The sequence below is a fragment of the Bombina bombina genome, chromosome 3, assembly GCF_027579735.1.
Source record: "Bombina bombina isolate aBomBom1 chromosome 3, aBomBom1.pri, whole genome shotgun sequence".
Lineage (NCBI taxonomy): Eukaryota > Metazoa > Chordata > Amphibia > Anura > Bombinatoridae > Bombina > Bombina bombina.
In genome coordinates this window covers 31,425,225-31,439,137 of record NC_069501.1, presented here as the reverse complement: position 1 = coordinate 31,439,137, position 13,913 = coordinate 31,425,225, and the positions used below count along the sequence as shown (strand labels likewise).

The 13,913-nt window shown below is 44.4% G+C and overlaps 1 protein-coding gene across 1 annotated transcript in view; it reads left to right on the top strand.

The window, feature by feature from the left end:
* Positions 1-13,913, top strand: part of SPAG17 (sperm associated antigen 17) — a 783,114-nt gene that overhangs the window by 568,581 nt on the left and 200,620 nt on the right. The window contains exons 29-30 of the mRNA XM_053705129.1: positions 4,740-4,881; positions 11,136-11,290. Of these exons, the coding sequence (XP_053561104.1) occupies positions 4,740-4,881; positions 11,136-11,290 (297 nt within the window). The remainder of the gene's footprint in view (positions 1-4,739; positions 4,882-11,135; positions 11,291-13,913) is intronic.

Genomic DNA, 13,913 nt, shown 5'->3' with positions numbered 1-13,913 from the left:
TGCTTACTCTGTCTCTATCTCATATGCTCGCACAGTGCATGGCGGCACTCTCTGACCACTAGGTAGTTATAGCTGAGCTGACAAGTCACATGCTTACTCTGTCTCTATCTCATATGCTCGCACAGTGCAGGGCGGCGCTCTCTGACCACTAGGTAGTTATAGCTGAGCTGACAAGTCACATGCTTACTCTGTCTCCCTCTCATAAGCTCGCACAGTGCATGGCGGCGCTCTCTGACCACTAGGTAGTTATAGCTGAGCTGACAAGTCACATACTTACTCTGTCTCCATCTCATATGCTCGCACAGTGCAGGGCGGTGCTCTCTGACCACTAGGTAGTTATAGCTGAGCTGACAAGTCACATGCTTACTCTGTCTCTATCTCATATGCTCGCACAGTGCAGGGCGGCACTCTCTGACCACTAGGTAGTTATAGCTGAGCTGACAAGTCACATGCTTACTCTGTCTCTCCCTCATATGCTCGCACAGTGCATGGCGGTGCTCTCTGACCACTAGGTAGTTATAGCTGAGCTGACAAGTCACATGCTTACTCTGTCTCCATCTCATATGCTCGCACAGTGCAGGGCGGTGCTCTCTGACCACTAGGTAGTTATAGCTGAGCTGACAAGTCACATGCTTACTCTGTCTCCCTCTCATATGCTTGCACAGTGCATGACGGCGCTCTCTGACCACTAGGTAGTTATAGCTGAGCTGACAAGTCATATGCTTACTCTGTCTCCCTCTCATATGCTCGCACAGTGCAGGGCGGCGCTCTCTGACCACTAGGTAGTTATAGCTGAGCTGACAAGTCACATGCTTACTCTGTCTCTATCTCATATGCTCGCACAGTGCAGGGCGGCACTCTCTGACCACTAGGTAGTTATAGCTGAGCTGACAAGTCACATGCTTACTCTGTCTCCCTCTCATATGCTCGCACAGTTCAGGGCGGTGCTCTCTGACCACTAGGTAGTTATAGCTGAGCTGACAAGTCACATGCTTACTCTGTCTCCCTCTCATATGCTCGCACAGTGCAGGGCGGTGCTCTCTGACCACTAGGTAGTTATAGCTGAGCTGACAAGTCACATGCTTACTCTGTCTCTCCCTCATAAGCTCGCACAATGCATGGCGGCGCTCTCTGACCACTAGGTAGTTATAGCTGAGCTGACAAGTCACATACTTACTCTGTCTCCATCTCATATGCTCGCACAGTGGAGGGCGGCGCTCTCTGACCACTAGGTAGTTATAGCTGAGCTGACAAGTCACATGCTTACTCTGTCTCTATATCATATGCTCGCACAGTGCATGGCGGCGCTCTCTGACCACTAGGTAGTTATAGCTGAGCTGACAAGTCACATGCTTACTCTGTCTCCCTCTCATATGCTCGCACAGTGCAGGGCGGCACTCTTTGACCACTAGGTAGTTATAGCTGAGCTGACAAGTCACATACTTACTCTGTCTCTATCTCATATGCTCGCACAGTGCAGGGCGGCGCTCTCTGACCACTAGGTAGTTATAGCTGAGCTGACAAGTCACATGCTTACTCTGTCTCTATCTCATATGCTCGCACAGTGCATGGCGGCGCTCTCTGACCACTAGGTAGTTATAGCTGAGCTGACAAGTCACATGCTTACTCTGTCTCTATCTCATATGCTCGCACAGTGCAGGGTGGCGCTCTCTGACCACTAGGTAGTTATAGCTGAGCTGACAAGTCACATGCTTACTCTGTCTCCCTCTCATATGCTCGCACAGTGCAGGGCGGCGCTCTCTGACCACTAGGTAGTTATAGCTGAGCTGACAAGTCATATGCTTACTCTGTCTCTATCTCATATGCTCGCACAGTGCAGGGCGGCGCTCTCTGACCACTAGGTAGTTATAGCTGAGCTGACAAGTCACATGCTTACTCTGTCTCCCTCTCATATGCTCGCACAGTGCATGACGGCGCTCTCTGACCACTAGATAGTTATAGCTGAGCTGACAAGTCACATGCTTACTCTGTCTCCCTCTCATATGCTCGCACAGTGCATGGCGGCGCTCTCTGACCACTAGGTAGTTATAGCTGAGCTGACAAGTCACATGCTTACTCTGTCTCCCTCTCATATGCTCGCACAGTGCAGGGCGGCGCTCTCTGACCACTAGGTAGTTATAGCTGAGCTGACAAGTCCTATGCTTACTCTGTCTCTATCTCATATGCTCGCACAGTGCATGACAGCGCTCTCTGACCACTAGGTAGTTATAGCTGATCTGACAAGTCACATGCTTACTCTGTCTCTATCTTATATGCTCGCACAGTGCATGGCGGCGCTCTCTGACCACTAGGTAGTTATAGCTGAGCTGACAAGTCACATGCTTACTCTGTCTCCCTCTCATATGCTCGCACAGTGCAGGGCGGCGCTCTCTGACCACTAGGTAGTTATAGCTGAGCTGACAAGTCACATGCTTACTCTGTCTCTATATCATATGCTCGCACAGTGCATGGCGGCGCTCTCTGACCACTAGGTAGTTATAGCTGAGCTGACAAGTCACATGCTTACTCTGTCTCCCTCTCATATGCTCGCACAGTGCAGGGCGGCACTCTCTGACCACTAGGTAGTTATAGCTGAGCTGACAAGTCACATACTTACTCTGTCTCTATCTCATATGCTCGCACAATGCAGGGCGGCGCTCTCTGACCACTAGGTAGTTATAGCTGAGCTGACAAGTCACATGCTTACTCTGTCTCTATCTCATATGCTCGCACAGTGCATGGCGGCGCTCTCTGACCACTAGGTAGTTATAGCTGAGCTGACAAGTCACATGCTTACTCTGTCTCCCTCTCATATGCTCGCACAGTGCAGGGCGGCGCTCTCTGACCACTAGGTAGTTATAGCTGAGCTGACAAGTCATATGCTTACTCTGTCTCTATCTCATATGCTCGCACAGTGCATGGCGGCGCTCTCTGACCACTAGGTAGTTATAGCTGAGCTGACAAGTCACATGCTTACTCTGTCTCTATATCATATGCTCGCACAGTGCAGGGCGGCGCTCTCTGACCACTAGGTAGTTATAGCTGAGCTGACAAGTCACATGCTTACTCTGTCTCTATCTCATATGCTCGCACAGTGCAGGGCGGCGCTCTATGACCACTAGGTAGTTATAGCTGAGCTGACAAGTCACATGCTTACTCTGTCTCCCTCTCATATGCTCGCACAGTGCAGGGCGGCGCTCTCTGACCACTAGGTAGTTATAGCTGAGCTGACAAGTCACATGCTTACTCTGTCTCTATATCATATGCTCGCACAGTGCAGGGCCGCGCTCTCTGACCACTAGGTAGTTATAGCTGAGCTGACAAGTCACATGCTTACTCTGTCTCTATCTCTTATGCTCGCACAGTGCATGGCGGCGCTCTCTGACCACTAGGTAGTTATAGCTGAGCTGACAAGTCACATGCTTACTCTGTCTCTATCTCATATGCTCGCACAGTGCAGGGTGGCGCTCTCTGACCACTAGGTAGTTATAGCTGAGCTGACAAGTCACATGCTTACTCTGTCTCCCTCTCATATGCTCGCACAGTGCAGGGCGGCACTCTCTGACCACTAGGTAGTTATAGCTGAGCTGACAAGTCACATGCTTACTCTGTCTCTATCTCATATGCTCGCACAGTGCAGGGCCGCGCTCTCTGACCACTAGGTAGTTATAGCTGAGCTGACAAGTCACATGCTTACTCTGTCTCTCCCTCATAAGCTCGCACAGTGCAGGGCGGCGCTCTCTGACCACTAGGTAGTTATAGCTGAGCTGACAAGTCACATGCTTACTCTGTCTCTATCTCATATGCTCGCACAGTGCAGGGCGGCGCTCTCTGACCACTAGGTAGTTATAGCTGAGCTGACAAGTCACATGCTTACTCTGTCTCTATATCATATGCTCGCACAGTGCAGGGCCGCGCTCTCTGACCACTAGGTAGTTATAGCTGAGCTGACAAGTCACATGCTTACTCTGTCTCTATCTCTTATGCTCGCACAGTGCATGGCGGCGCTCTCTGACCACTAGGTAGTTATAGCTGAGCTGACAAGTCACATGCTTACTCTGTCTCTATCTCATATGCTCGCACAGTGCATGACGGCGCTCTCTGACCACTAGGTAGTTATAGCTGAGCTGACAAGTCACATGCTTACTCTGTCTCTATCTCATATGCTCGCACAGTGCAGGGCGGCGCTCTCTGACCACTAGGTAGTTATAGCTGAGCTGACAAGTCACATGCTTACTCTGTCTCCATCTCATATGCTCGCACAGTGCAGGACGGCGCTCTCTGACCACTAGGTAGTTATAGCTGAGCTGACAAGTCACATGCTTACTCTGTCTCCATCTCATATGCTCGCACAGTGCATGGCCGCGCTCTCTGACCACTAGGTAGTTATAGCTGAGCTGACAAGTCACATGCTTACTCTGTCTCTATCTTATATGCTCGCACAGTGCAGGGTGGCGCTCTCTGACCACTAGGTAGTTATAGCTGAGCTGACAAGTCACATGCTTACTCTCTATATCATATGCAAGCTCTGTGAAGTGACTGATGTCCGTGCTTATAGCAGCAGCGTTCATCATTCTTATGCCCATCTCAAAAATGGTTGTCATGTGATGGGCTTCACATTATACTTCTTTCAGAACCCCCATGTGTACGTGTTAGTCCTACTTGTCCCAAATAAATATATTTACAGAATATTTTCATTTTTAGTGATGAAAGATAAACCAAAAATATTACCTCTCTAGGTGATGATAACTCGAGAGGACCAACTAGTGTTTGTGCTGAGGAGTGATGGCACCAAGATCGTGGAACACCCAGATGGCACTAGGATTACTACATACCACCAGTATCTGGAGGTCCCTCTGCCAGGAGACCATGAGGAAACAGGTAACTGTACCAAGCAACCATCTTTATTTGTCTTTGTCAGATTCCTTGACTACAACATGCCTATCTATGCTAACTAAGCAAGAACCATTAGACCTGAATATATCATATATATCACAGTTATTATTGGGCAAGATTACAAGTCGTACGGTAAATCAGTTGCGAAAACACTGCTCGCGTTATGGCTTTTTCACATTTGGGGTTGCGCAGCTATTACAAGTTGCAAAGTTACTTATTTTGTGCATGCGCTTTCACGTATTCCCCATAGAAGTCAATGGAAAAGACAAATATAAAAAATAAAAAAACGAATCTGTTGCGCAAAGCCAGTGACCTAAAGTGTACATGGAAATGTGAATATTTCATATTGCAAAATTGTTTTCGCAATGGGATATGTTCTATTTAATTCTAAATAAATGTTTTTCTATATATGTAATGATTTTTGGACAGATATATCTATTTATAGCGAGATATGTATATGAAAATATATAAGTCTAGATATCTCGGGATCTACTGTATATGAGAAAATATATTTAAAAATCCCTCTGTTATATTGTTTAATGTGCATAAGATTGTAATGTGAAATATTTTCATTATCTCCATAGTTAAACATATCTGTATACATATAAATGCATGTTTCTCTATATATGTGTATATATGTCAATGGGAAATCCCTGCATCAGCTTTTTATTTTCTAACACCTGAGATCTCGTATCTGAGCCCTTATAACTTTTGTGTGCAATATTTTTTTGTAATAATTTTAATTAGAAATTATTAATATAAGTTTAACTGTACTTTGTAATGTGTTTTTTTAAAGTGTTTGTGAAACTTTTTTGTTGCGCAAAGCTGTTAACTATAGCTCTTTGAGCGTCAAAGGGATTGTTGCGTAAAAGGCAAATGCGTGCACGCAATTACGATTTTTCAAGACTTGTAATACCTGCACAATGGAAATTGATTGAGAAAAAACCACATCACGCAGGAAACATAACGCGCTACTGGTAATCCTGCCCATTGTGAACAAATTATTTATCCATCAGTAGAATTATTGTTTGTCTAGTAGCATTGTCATGGGAATGTCACCAGCTTACTTCTTTTACATTGGTGTTTAGGTGAAACTTCCCTGTTTGTTTGTTTTTTTACATTCCTGTTCCATTATAGTGTTTGGCACTTATCTCTGGTCTTGTGTTTTATATTTATATTATATGAATCAGCCAGTGACTTATTGTGATCACAATAACTATAGTAATTCATAGCATGTACCACCCTGCTCATGTATCACTAAATAAAAGCAACTAGTTTACAAATCTGTAATTCTTCAAGTGCATAAATCTTGTACGTCAAAGATAATTATGTGCCAGAAGAAATGGATAAAAATGATAAAGAACAATTCATCATTGAGATAACAGTTAATCATCAGAAGATTTATGCGCCATATACGTGGCTCAAGGCCCAATGTGTGCTTAAACTCGTAGGTATGCATCAGTGCTATAGCCAAGCCAGTGTTTAACCCTGTCACTTCCATAAGCAGTATCGCTCATAGAAACAGCCCTGCTGACCTCTAGCACACAATCTTCTGGCTGAAAAGGGGTCTCTGCTCTCGTGATTGTTTTAAGATGTTCTGTAAAATAGAAACTTGGAGAGATTGTGTAATCATCATCAAATATTGTACATAATGCAGAGTAACAGTATATGTTTCAGGTAACAAATGAAGAATTGCATACATATCGTGCCAAGGATCGGCTTACTAACATAAATCTCAGGGCAACTAGGCAAAGCCCGGTTTTATGCCTTTTTTGGCCTTGATATTTTTTTGGTTAGGGAATCAAAAACCAAATAATTTTACTATTACTTTGCCACAGATGCTACAAGTGGCATGTCAGAGGTGATATGGTCAGCTATACATAGATTGTTGTAATTTTGTTGTGAGTACTCACTCTGTTATTCTTCACAGTAGTTGTCCTGAACTGCAGTAGCTGAACAACAACTATGGTAGAACCTGGAAGTCCACCACTCTGGACGGGGGCCCTGGCCTCCTGCAATGCTACCCAGCAGATTCAATAACGGCTGCCGCTCTTGCAATTACTGCCTTGTGCAGGTTGCCGCTCTCCTGCATAATGATCTATATTTTTGGCACTGCCATGCCCCAACTCTGTAAAATGAAATGTGCCCCTGTATCCCCCCCCCCAGGTCATATGTTTGGTTGCACAGCCTTCTGCTTAACGCAGTAGTTTTTTTCTTACCAATTTATATATATTTTTAAAACCACACTAAAAATCTTGTTCCTCCCACAGGCTAAGTTAAAGAGCTGTCAGTTGTCTCCATTTTAACAGTGGCACAGAGTATTGAACATCCAGGCTACACAGACTGCAGTAAAGTTTGACCATCTGTAAAAATCACCCCCATTCCCCAGCAATCTGGACAATCAATCAATTCCCTGTGCCTCTGTTAAACTGGAGGCAACTGACAGCTCTTAAACTTAGCCCGTTAAGCAGAAGGCTGTGCATCCAAACAAATTAAATAATTATTGGGGGCTCTGGGGATACAAGGGCACATTTAATTTTACAGAGTGGGTTGGGGCATGGCAGTGCTAAATATATAGATCTCTGCCACAGGCATCTATGCAGAAGAGCGGTAACCTGCACGATGCAGAAAATGCAGGAGCGGCAGCCGTTATTAGTGTCCCACTCCCTGACATCACCTGCCGCGCAGTACATATCCGTAATCACGCTCCAGCTCACAGCTGCCACTCAACCTCTACAGGCCTGAAGTTCCACCGATATGTGAGGCTCACTAACTGCAATAAGCAGGCAGATCTCCGCCTCCTGCTCCAGCTTGGCAGCTCAACGGTACACCCCCTCCTAACCACTGAAGCCTCTTAGCCAACTGTGCGAACGCAACCTTAAGCGTGTCATCACTCCATCCATTAACCATTATAACAATAAGATTAAAAAAAAAAATTTTGTTCTGCCACTGCCTTTTTCTGAAACATTATACGAGCCGACAGGGAAGGCTAGGTCCTCAATCTGGAGCTTATTCGCCAGGCACAGTGACCGCACCCGTTCGACTAATCATGGCTGGAGTGTGCGTAGGAATTCCCTGGGGAATTATGTGAGACAGCCTGGCGACTAAGGACCAAGCCTTCCCTGATGGCTCATATAATGTTTCAGGCTGAAGAGAGTCCAATCCAAGGTGGGCGGCGGGTATATTATGAGACAGACAGCTCTATAAACACTGTGCAACCCAATGCAGAGGCTCCAAAAATTGCCACCCCCTCCAAGCTGCCGCCCTAGGCCCGTGCCTTGTTGGCCCCTAGGCCATAATACACCCCTGGATGAGTGTGTTGCCTGTGTTTTGTGTACAGCTCACGCTCTGGGGGGTAGTTATCAAGCCGTCAACCTCAAATACGCTGGAATTCCGCAGCGTATTTGTGGCGAGGCTGATTCGCCTTAGTTATCAAAGGCTAGAGACCGGCAAAAGTAGAATTTTGTGACGTAAACTTCGATCCGCCGGACTCAGTCCGACACAGATCGATTCTTACGTCACTCCAGATGTTCTGCACACAAGTGCGGCACAATCTCACTACTTTTGCTAGTTATCAAATGACTAGCAGGTACGCTAAGCACTTTTACGGCCCAGCGTACCTGGTTTTCAAACCGCCACCCCTGGAGGCGGCGGATCCCATAGGAATCAATGGGAGTCTGACCATAGCGAAAGTACAAGTTCGCTGCTGCCAGACATCCCATTGATTCCTATGGGAGCTGTCTGCACCTAACACCCTAACATGTACCCCGAGTCTAAACACCACTAATCTGACCCCCCCTACACCGCCGCAACTAAATAAAGTTATTACCCCCTAAACCGCCGCTCCCGGAGCCCACCGCAAGCTACTCTATACATATTAACCCCTAAACCGCCGCTCCAGGAGCCCACCGCAACTATAATAAATGTCTTAACCCCTAAACCGCTGCTCCCGGAGCCCACCGCCACCTACAGTATACCTAGTAACCCCTATCCTGCCCCCCCTATACCGCCGCCCCCTATAATAAATTTATTAACCCCTATCCTGCCCCCCCTACACCGTCGCCACCTATAATAAATGTATTAACCCCTAAACCGCCGCTCCCTGAACCCGCCGCAACCTATATTAAACTTATTAACCCCTAATCTGCCCACCCCTACACCGTCGCCACCTATAATAAATTTATTAACCCCTATCCTGCCCCCCACTACGCCACCGCCACTGTAATAAAATTATTAACCCCTAAACCTAAGTCTAACACTAACCCTAACGCCCCACTAACTTAAATATTAATTAAATAAATCTAAATAATATTTCAATTATTAACTAAATTAATCCTATTTAAAACTAAATACTTACCTTTAAAATAAACCTTAATATAGCTACAATATAAATAATAATTATATTGTAGCTATCTTAGGATTTATTTTTATTTTACAGGCAACTTTCAATTTATTTTAACTAGGTACAATAGCTATTAAATAGTTATTAACTATTTAATAGCTTACCTAGCTAAAATAAACTGCAATTTACCTGTAAAATAAATCCTAACCTAAGTTATAATTACACCTAACACTACACTTTACTTTAATAAATTATTCCTATTTAAACTAAATACTTACCTGTAAAATAAACCCTAATATAGCTACAATATAAATAATAATTATATTGTAGCTATCTTAGGATTTATATTTATTTTACAGGTAACTTTGTATTTATTTTAGCTATTTAGAATAGTTATTAAATAGTTATTAACTATTTAATAACTACCTAGCTAAAATAAATACAAAATTACCTGTAAAATAAATCCTAACCTAAGTTACAATTAAACCTAATACTACACTATCATTAAATTAATTAAATAAACTACCTACAAATAACTACAATTAAATACAATTACATAAACTAACTAAAGTACAAAAAAATAAAAAAAGCTAAGTTACAAAAAATAAAAAAATAAGTTACAAACATTTTAAAAATATTACAACAATTTTAAGCTACTTACACCTAATCTAAGCCCCCTATTAAAATAACAAACCCCCCCAAAATAAAAAAATGCCCTACCCTATTCTAAATTAAATAAAGTTCAAAGCTCTTTTACCTTACCAGCCCTTAAAAGGGCCATTTGTGGGGGCATGCCCCAAAGAATTCAGCTCTTTTGCCTGTAAAAGAAAAATACAACCCCCCCCCCCAACATTAAAACCCACCACCCACATACCCCTAATCTAACCCAAACCCCCCTTACAAAAACCTAACACTAATCCCCTGAAGATCATCCTACCTTGAGTCGTCTTCACTCAGCCGAGCACCGATGGAACCGAAGTGGACATCCGGAGCGGAAGAAGTTAATCCTCCAAGCGGCGCTGAAGAAATCTTCCATCCGATGAAGTCATCATCCAGGCGGCGCTGAATAAGTCTTCGATCCGGGCGATGTCATCTTCCAAGAGGCGCTGAAGAGGTCTTCTATCCGGGCGATGTCATCTTCCAAGCCGGGTCTTGAATCTTCCTCCCGCCGACGCCGAACATCCTTCTTCACCGACGGACTACGACGAATGAAGGCTCCTTTAAGGGACGTCATCCAAGATGGCGTCCCCTCAATTCCGATTGGCTGATAGAATTAAGGTAGGAAAAATCTGATTGGCTGATGGAATCAGCCAATCAGATTAAGCTTGCATTCTACTGGCAGATCGGAACAGCCAATAGAATGCGAGCTCAATCTGATGTAAAAATGTACTCCACCTCTTAAAGTGTAGGATACCCAGACAAACCCAGGTTGCCATCAGTGCACACACTGAGCATTCTAAGCTGAAGAGTCCATCTTAGGACAAAACAGCTGTCTGTGGGTGGTATTGTGTGCAGTTACACTTGATAGCTAATAGCCTGACTGGCACTGGCATACTTAAAGGGACACTCAACGTAAAATTAATCTTTCATGACTCAGATAGAGCAGCAGTTTTAAACAACTTTACAATTTACCTCCGTTAATAAAATGTGCACAGTCTTTTTATTTTTACCATTTTTGAGTCACCAGCTCCTACTGAGCATGTGCAAGAATTCACAGAATATATGTATTTGCATTTGTGATTGGCTGATGGCTGTCACATGATACAGGGGGGTGTAAATAGACTTAACTTTTAGATATCTCAAAAATAAAAATCTGCTAGTCTTTTGTCAATTGGTTTTCTAGCACTTTCATGCAAAAGCTATTTAGCATCTGCTGCTCATGTGTCTTGTTTTTCAGGTGAAAACCCGGTGACCTTCACAAAACAAGGAGAGTTTTTAAGAGTGGAGAATCCAGACTTTGCCACAGTTATAATAAATATTGAGGAAAATGTCTGTAGTGCAATGTTTGGGGATGGCACAGAGGTGCATGCAAAACCTCAGGGGACATACCAGGTGAGGTACAGCACATTAGGCCACTACTGGTTGTTTAACTTACAGTGACCCTGCAAAATGCCATGGTGTTCTCTTTGCATAGATATCAGTGAGATTGTCAAGGACACTGCTAGTAAAGCCTATGGCATGAGTGCCTGAGATTGCACTGAAAATGTATTTCTTTGGCACCACACCTCTAACTATTTGTATTATTATCGGTTATTTGTAGAGCGCCAACAGATTCCGCAGAGCTATAGTCATAGGCGGTATATAAAGTAACATTTATAGGGATTAAATGGGTAGAGGGCCCGGATGAGAGTTTCACTGTTGTAGTCAGCTCTTATGAAGGTGACCTGCAAACAGTTGGGCTCTTAGGCTTACATGCTAAGGGGGTTCATGGTGGATAGCAATGGAGGAGAGGAACTGGGATTAGGAAAGGTTAGTGTAGGTTGTATTTATCCCTGAACAGTAGAGTCTTTAGGGAGCGCTTGAAGCTTTCAAAATTAGGGGAGAGTCTTGTGGAGTGAGGCAGAGAGTTCCACAAGATGGGAGCCAGTCTGGAGAAGTCCTGTAAACGGGAGTGTGATGAGGTGACAAGAGATGATGAGAGTAGGAGGTTGTGAGCACAGTGAAGGGGACAGGAGGGAGAGTATCTGGAGACAAGGTCTGAGATATAGTGGGGAGCAGTGCAGTTGAGGGCCTTGTATGTCAGAGTCAGAATTTTGTGTTTAATTCTGGAGGCAAGAGGATGCCAGTGAAGAGATTGGCAGAGAGGTGCAACAGATGAAGAGTGATGATTAAGAAAGATGAGCCTGGCAGAGGCATTCATTATGGCTTGTAAAGGAACTAAGCGACAGCTAGGGAGACCAGAGTGGACAGAGTTGCAGAAGTCCAGACGGGAAAGAATGAGAGAATGGATTAAAATCTTAGATGTGTCTTGTGTAAGGAAATGTCTAATTTTAGAGATGTTTTTAAGGTGGAAGCGGCAGGCTTTAGCCAAGGACTGAATGTGAGGAGTAAAAGAAAGATCTGAGTCAAATGTGACCCTAAGACATTGGGCATGCGGGGTAGGGGTAATGATGGTGTTGTCGATAGTTATATAGAGATGCAGGGTGGAGAATTTGAAAGAAGGGGGGGAAATAAGGAGCTTAGTTTTGGAGAGATTTAGCTTGAGGTAGTGAGAGGATATCCAGGGTGAGATGTGAGAAATAGTTAGTGACAGGGGTTAGCAAGGAAGGAGATAGGTCTGGTGCAGAGAGGTAGATTTGGGTGTCATTGGCATACAAATGATATTGAAACCCGTGGGACTTTATTAAGGAACCTAATGATAATGTGTAGATTGAGAAGAGAAGGGGACAGAGGACAGATCCTTGTTTTACCCCAACAGATAGTGGTAACGGGGCAGCGGAAGCCCCAGAGAAGGCTACACTAAAGGTACGGTTAGACAGGTAGGAAGAGAACCACGAGAGAGCTGTGTCACAAATGCCGAAGGATTGGAGGTTTTAGAGCAAAAGAGGGTGGTCAACAGTATCAAAGTCTGCAGACAGATAAAAGAGGATAGGCAGAGAGAAGTGGCCTTTGGATTTTGCTTTAAGTAGGTCATTGGTAACCTTAACGATTGCTGTCTCTGTGGTGTGATGGGGGCGAAATGCAATGGGTCAAGGAGGGAGTGTAATGTAAGAAAATGGAATAGACGTGCATGTACTATCTTTTCAAGAAGCTTTGAGGCAAGAGGGAATAGGGAAATAGGGCAGTAGTTGGATGGGGAGGTTGGATCAAGAGAAGGTTTTTTGAGGATAGGTGTGACTAATGCATGTTTTAGAGATGAGGGATTTATACCGTTGGTGAGGGAGAGGTTGAAAGTGTGTGTAAGTATAGGGGTAAGGATAGAAGAGAGGGAGGGGAGTAGATGTGAGGGGATGGCGTTGAGGGGACAGGTAGTGAGGTGAGAGTGCAGTATAAGTGCAGAAACTTCTTTCTCGGTAACAGGGGCGAAAGAGCTAAATTTATGGCTATGTGGGTTTTGGATGATTGCGTGCTTTTGAGGGGGTTTGAGACAGGTAGTATGTTGAGAGCTGATTTTGTTTCTGATGGAGTCAATTTTGTTATTGAAGTGGCTGGCAAAATCTTGAGCTGAGAGAGAAGTTGTATTGAGAGGTGGGGGTAGGCGGAGAAGAATATTGAAAGTGGAGAACAGATGTTTGGGTTGGAATAGGGAAATAGGGCGGTAGTTGGATGGGGAGGTTGGATCAAGAGAAGGTTTTTTGAGGATAGGTGTGACTAATGCATGTTTTAGAGATGAGGGATTTATACCGTTGGTGAGGGAGAGGTTGAAAGTGTGTGTAAGTATAGGGGTAAGGATAGAAGAGAGGGAGGGGAGTAGATGTGAGGGGATGGCGTTGAGGGGACAGGTAGTGAGGTGAGAGTGCAGTATAAGTGCAGAAACTTCTTTCTCGGTAACAGGGGCGAAAGAGCTAAATTTATGGCTATGTGGGTTTTGGATGATTGCGTGCTTTTGAGGGGGTTTGAGACAGGTAGTATGTTGAGAGCTGATTTTGTTTCTGATGGAGTCGATTTTGTTATTGAAGTGGCTGGCAAAATCTTGAGCTGAGAGAGAAGTTGTATTGAGAGGTGGGGGTAGGCG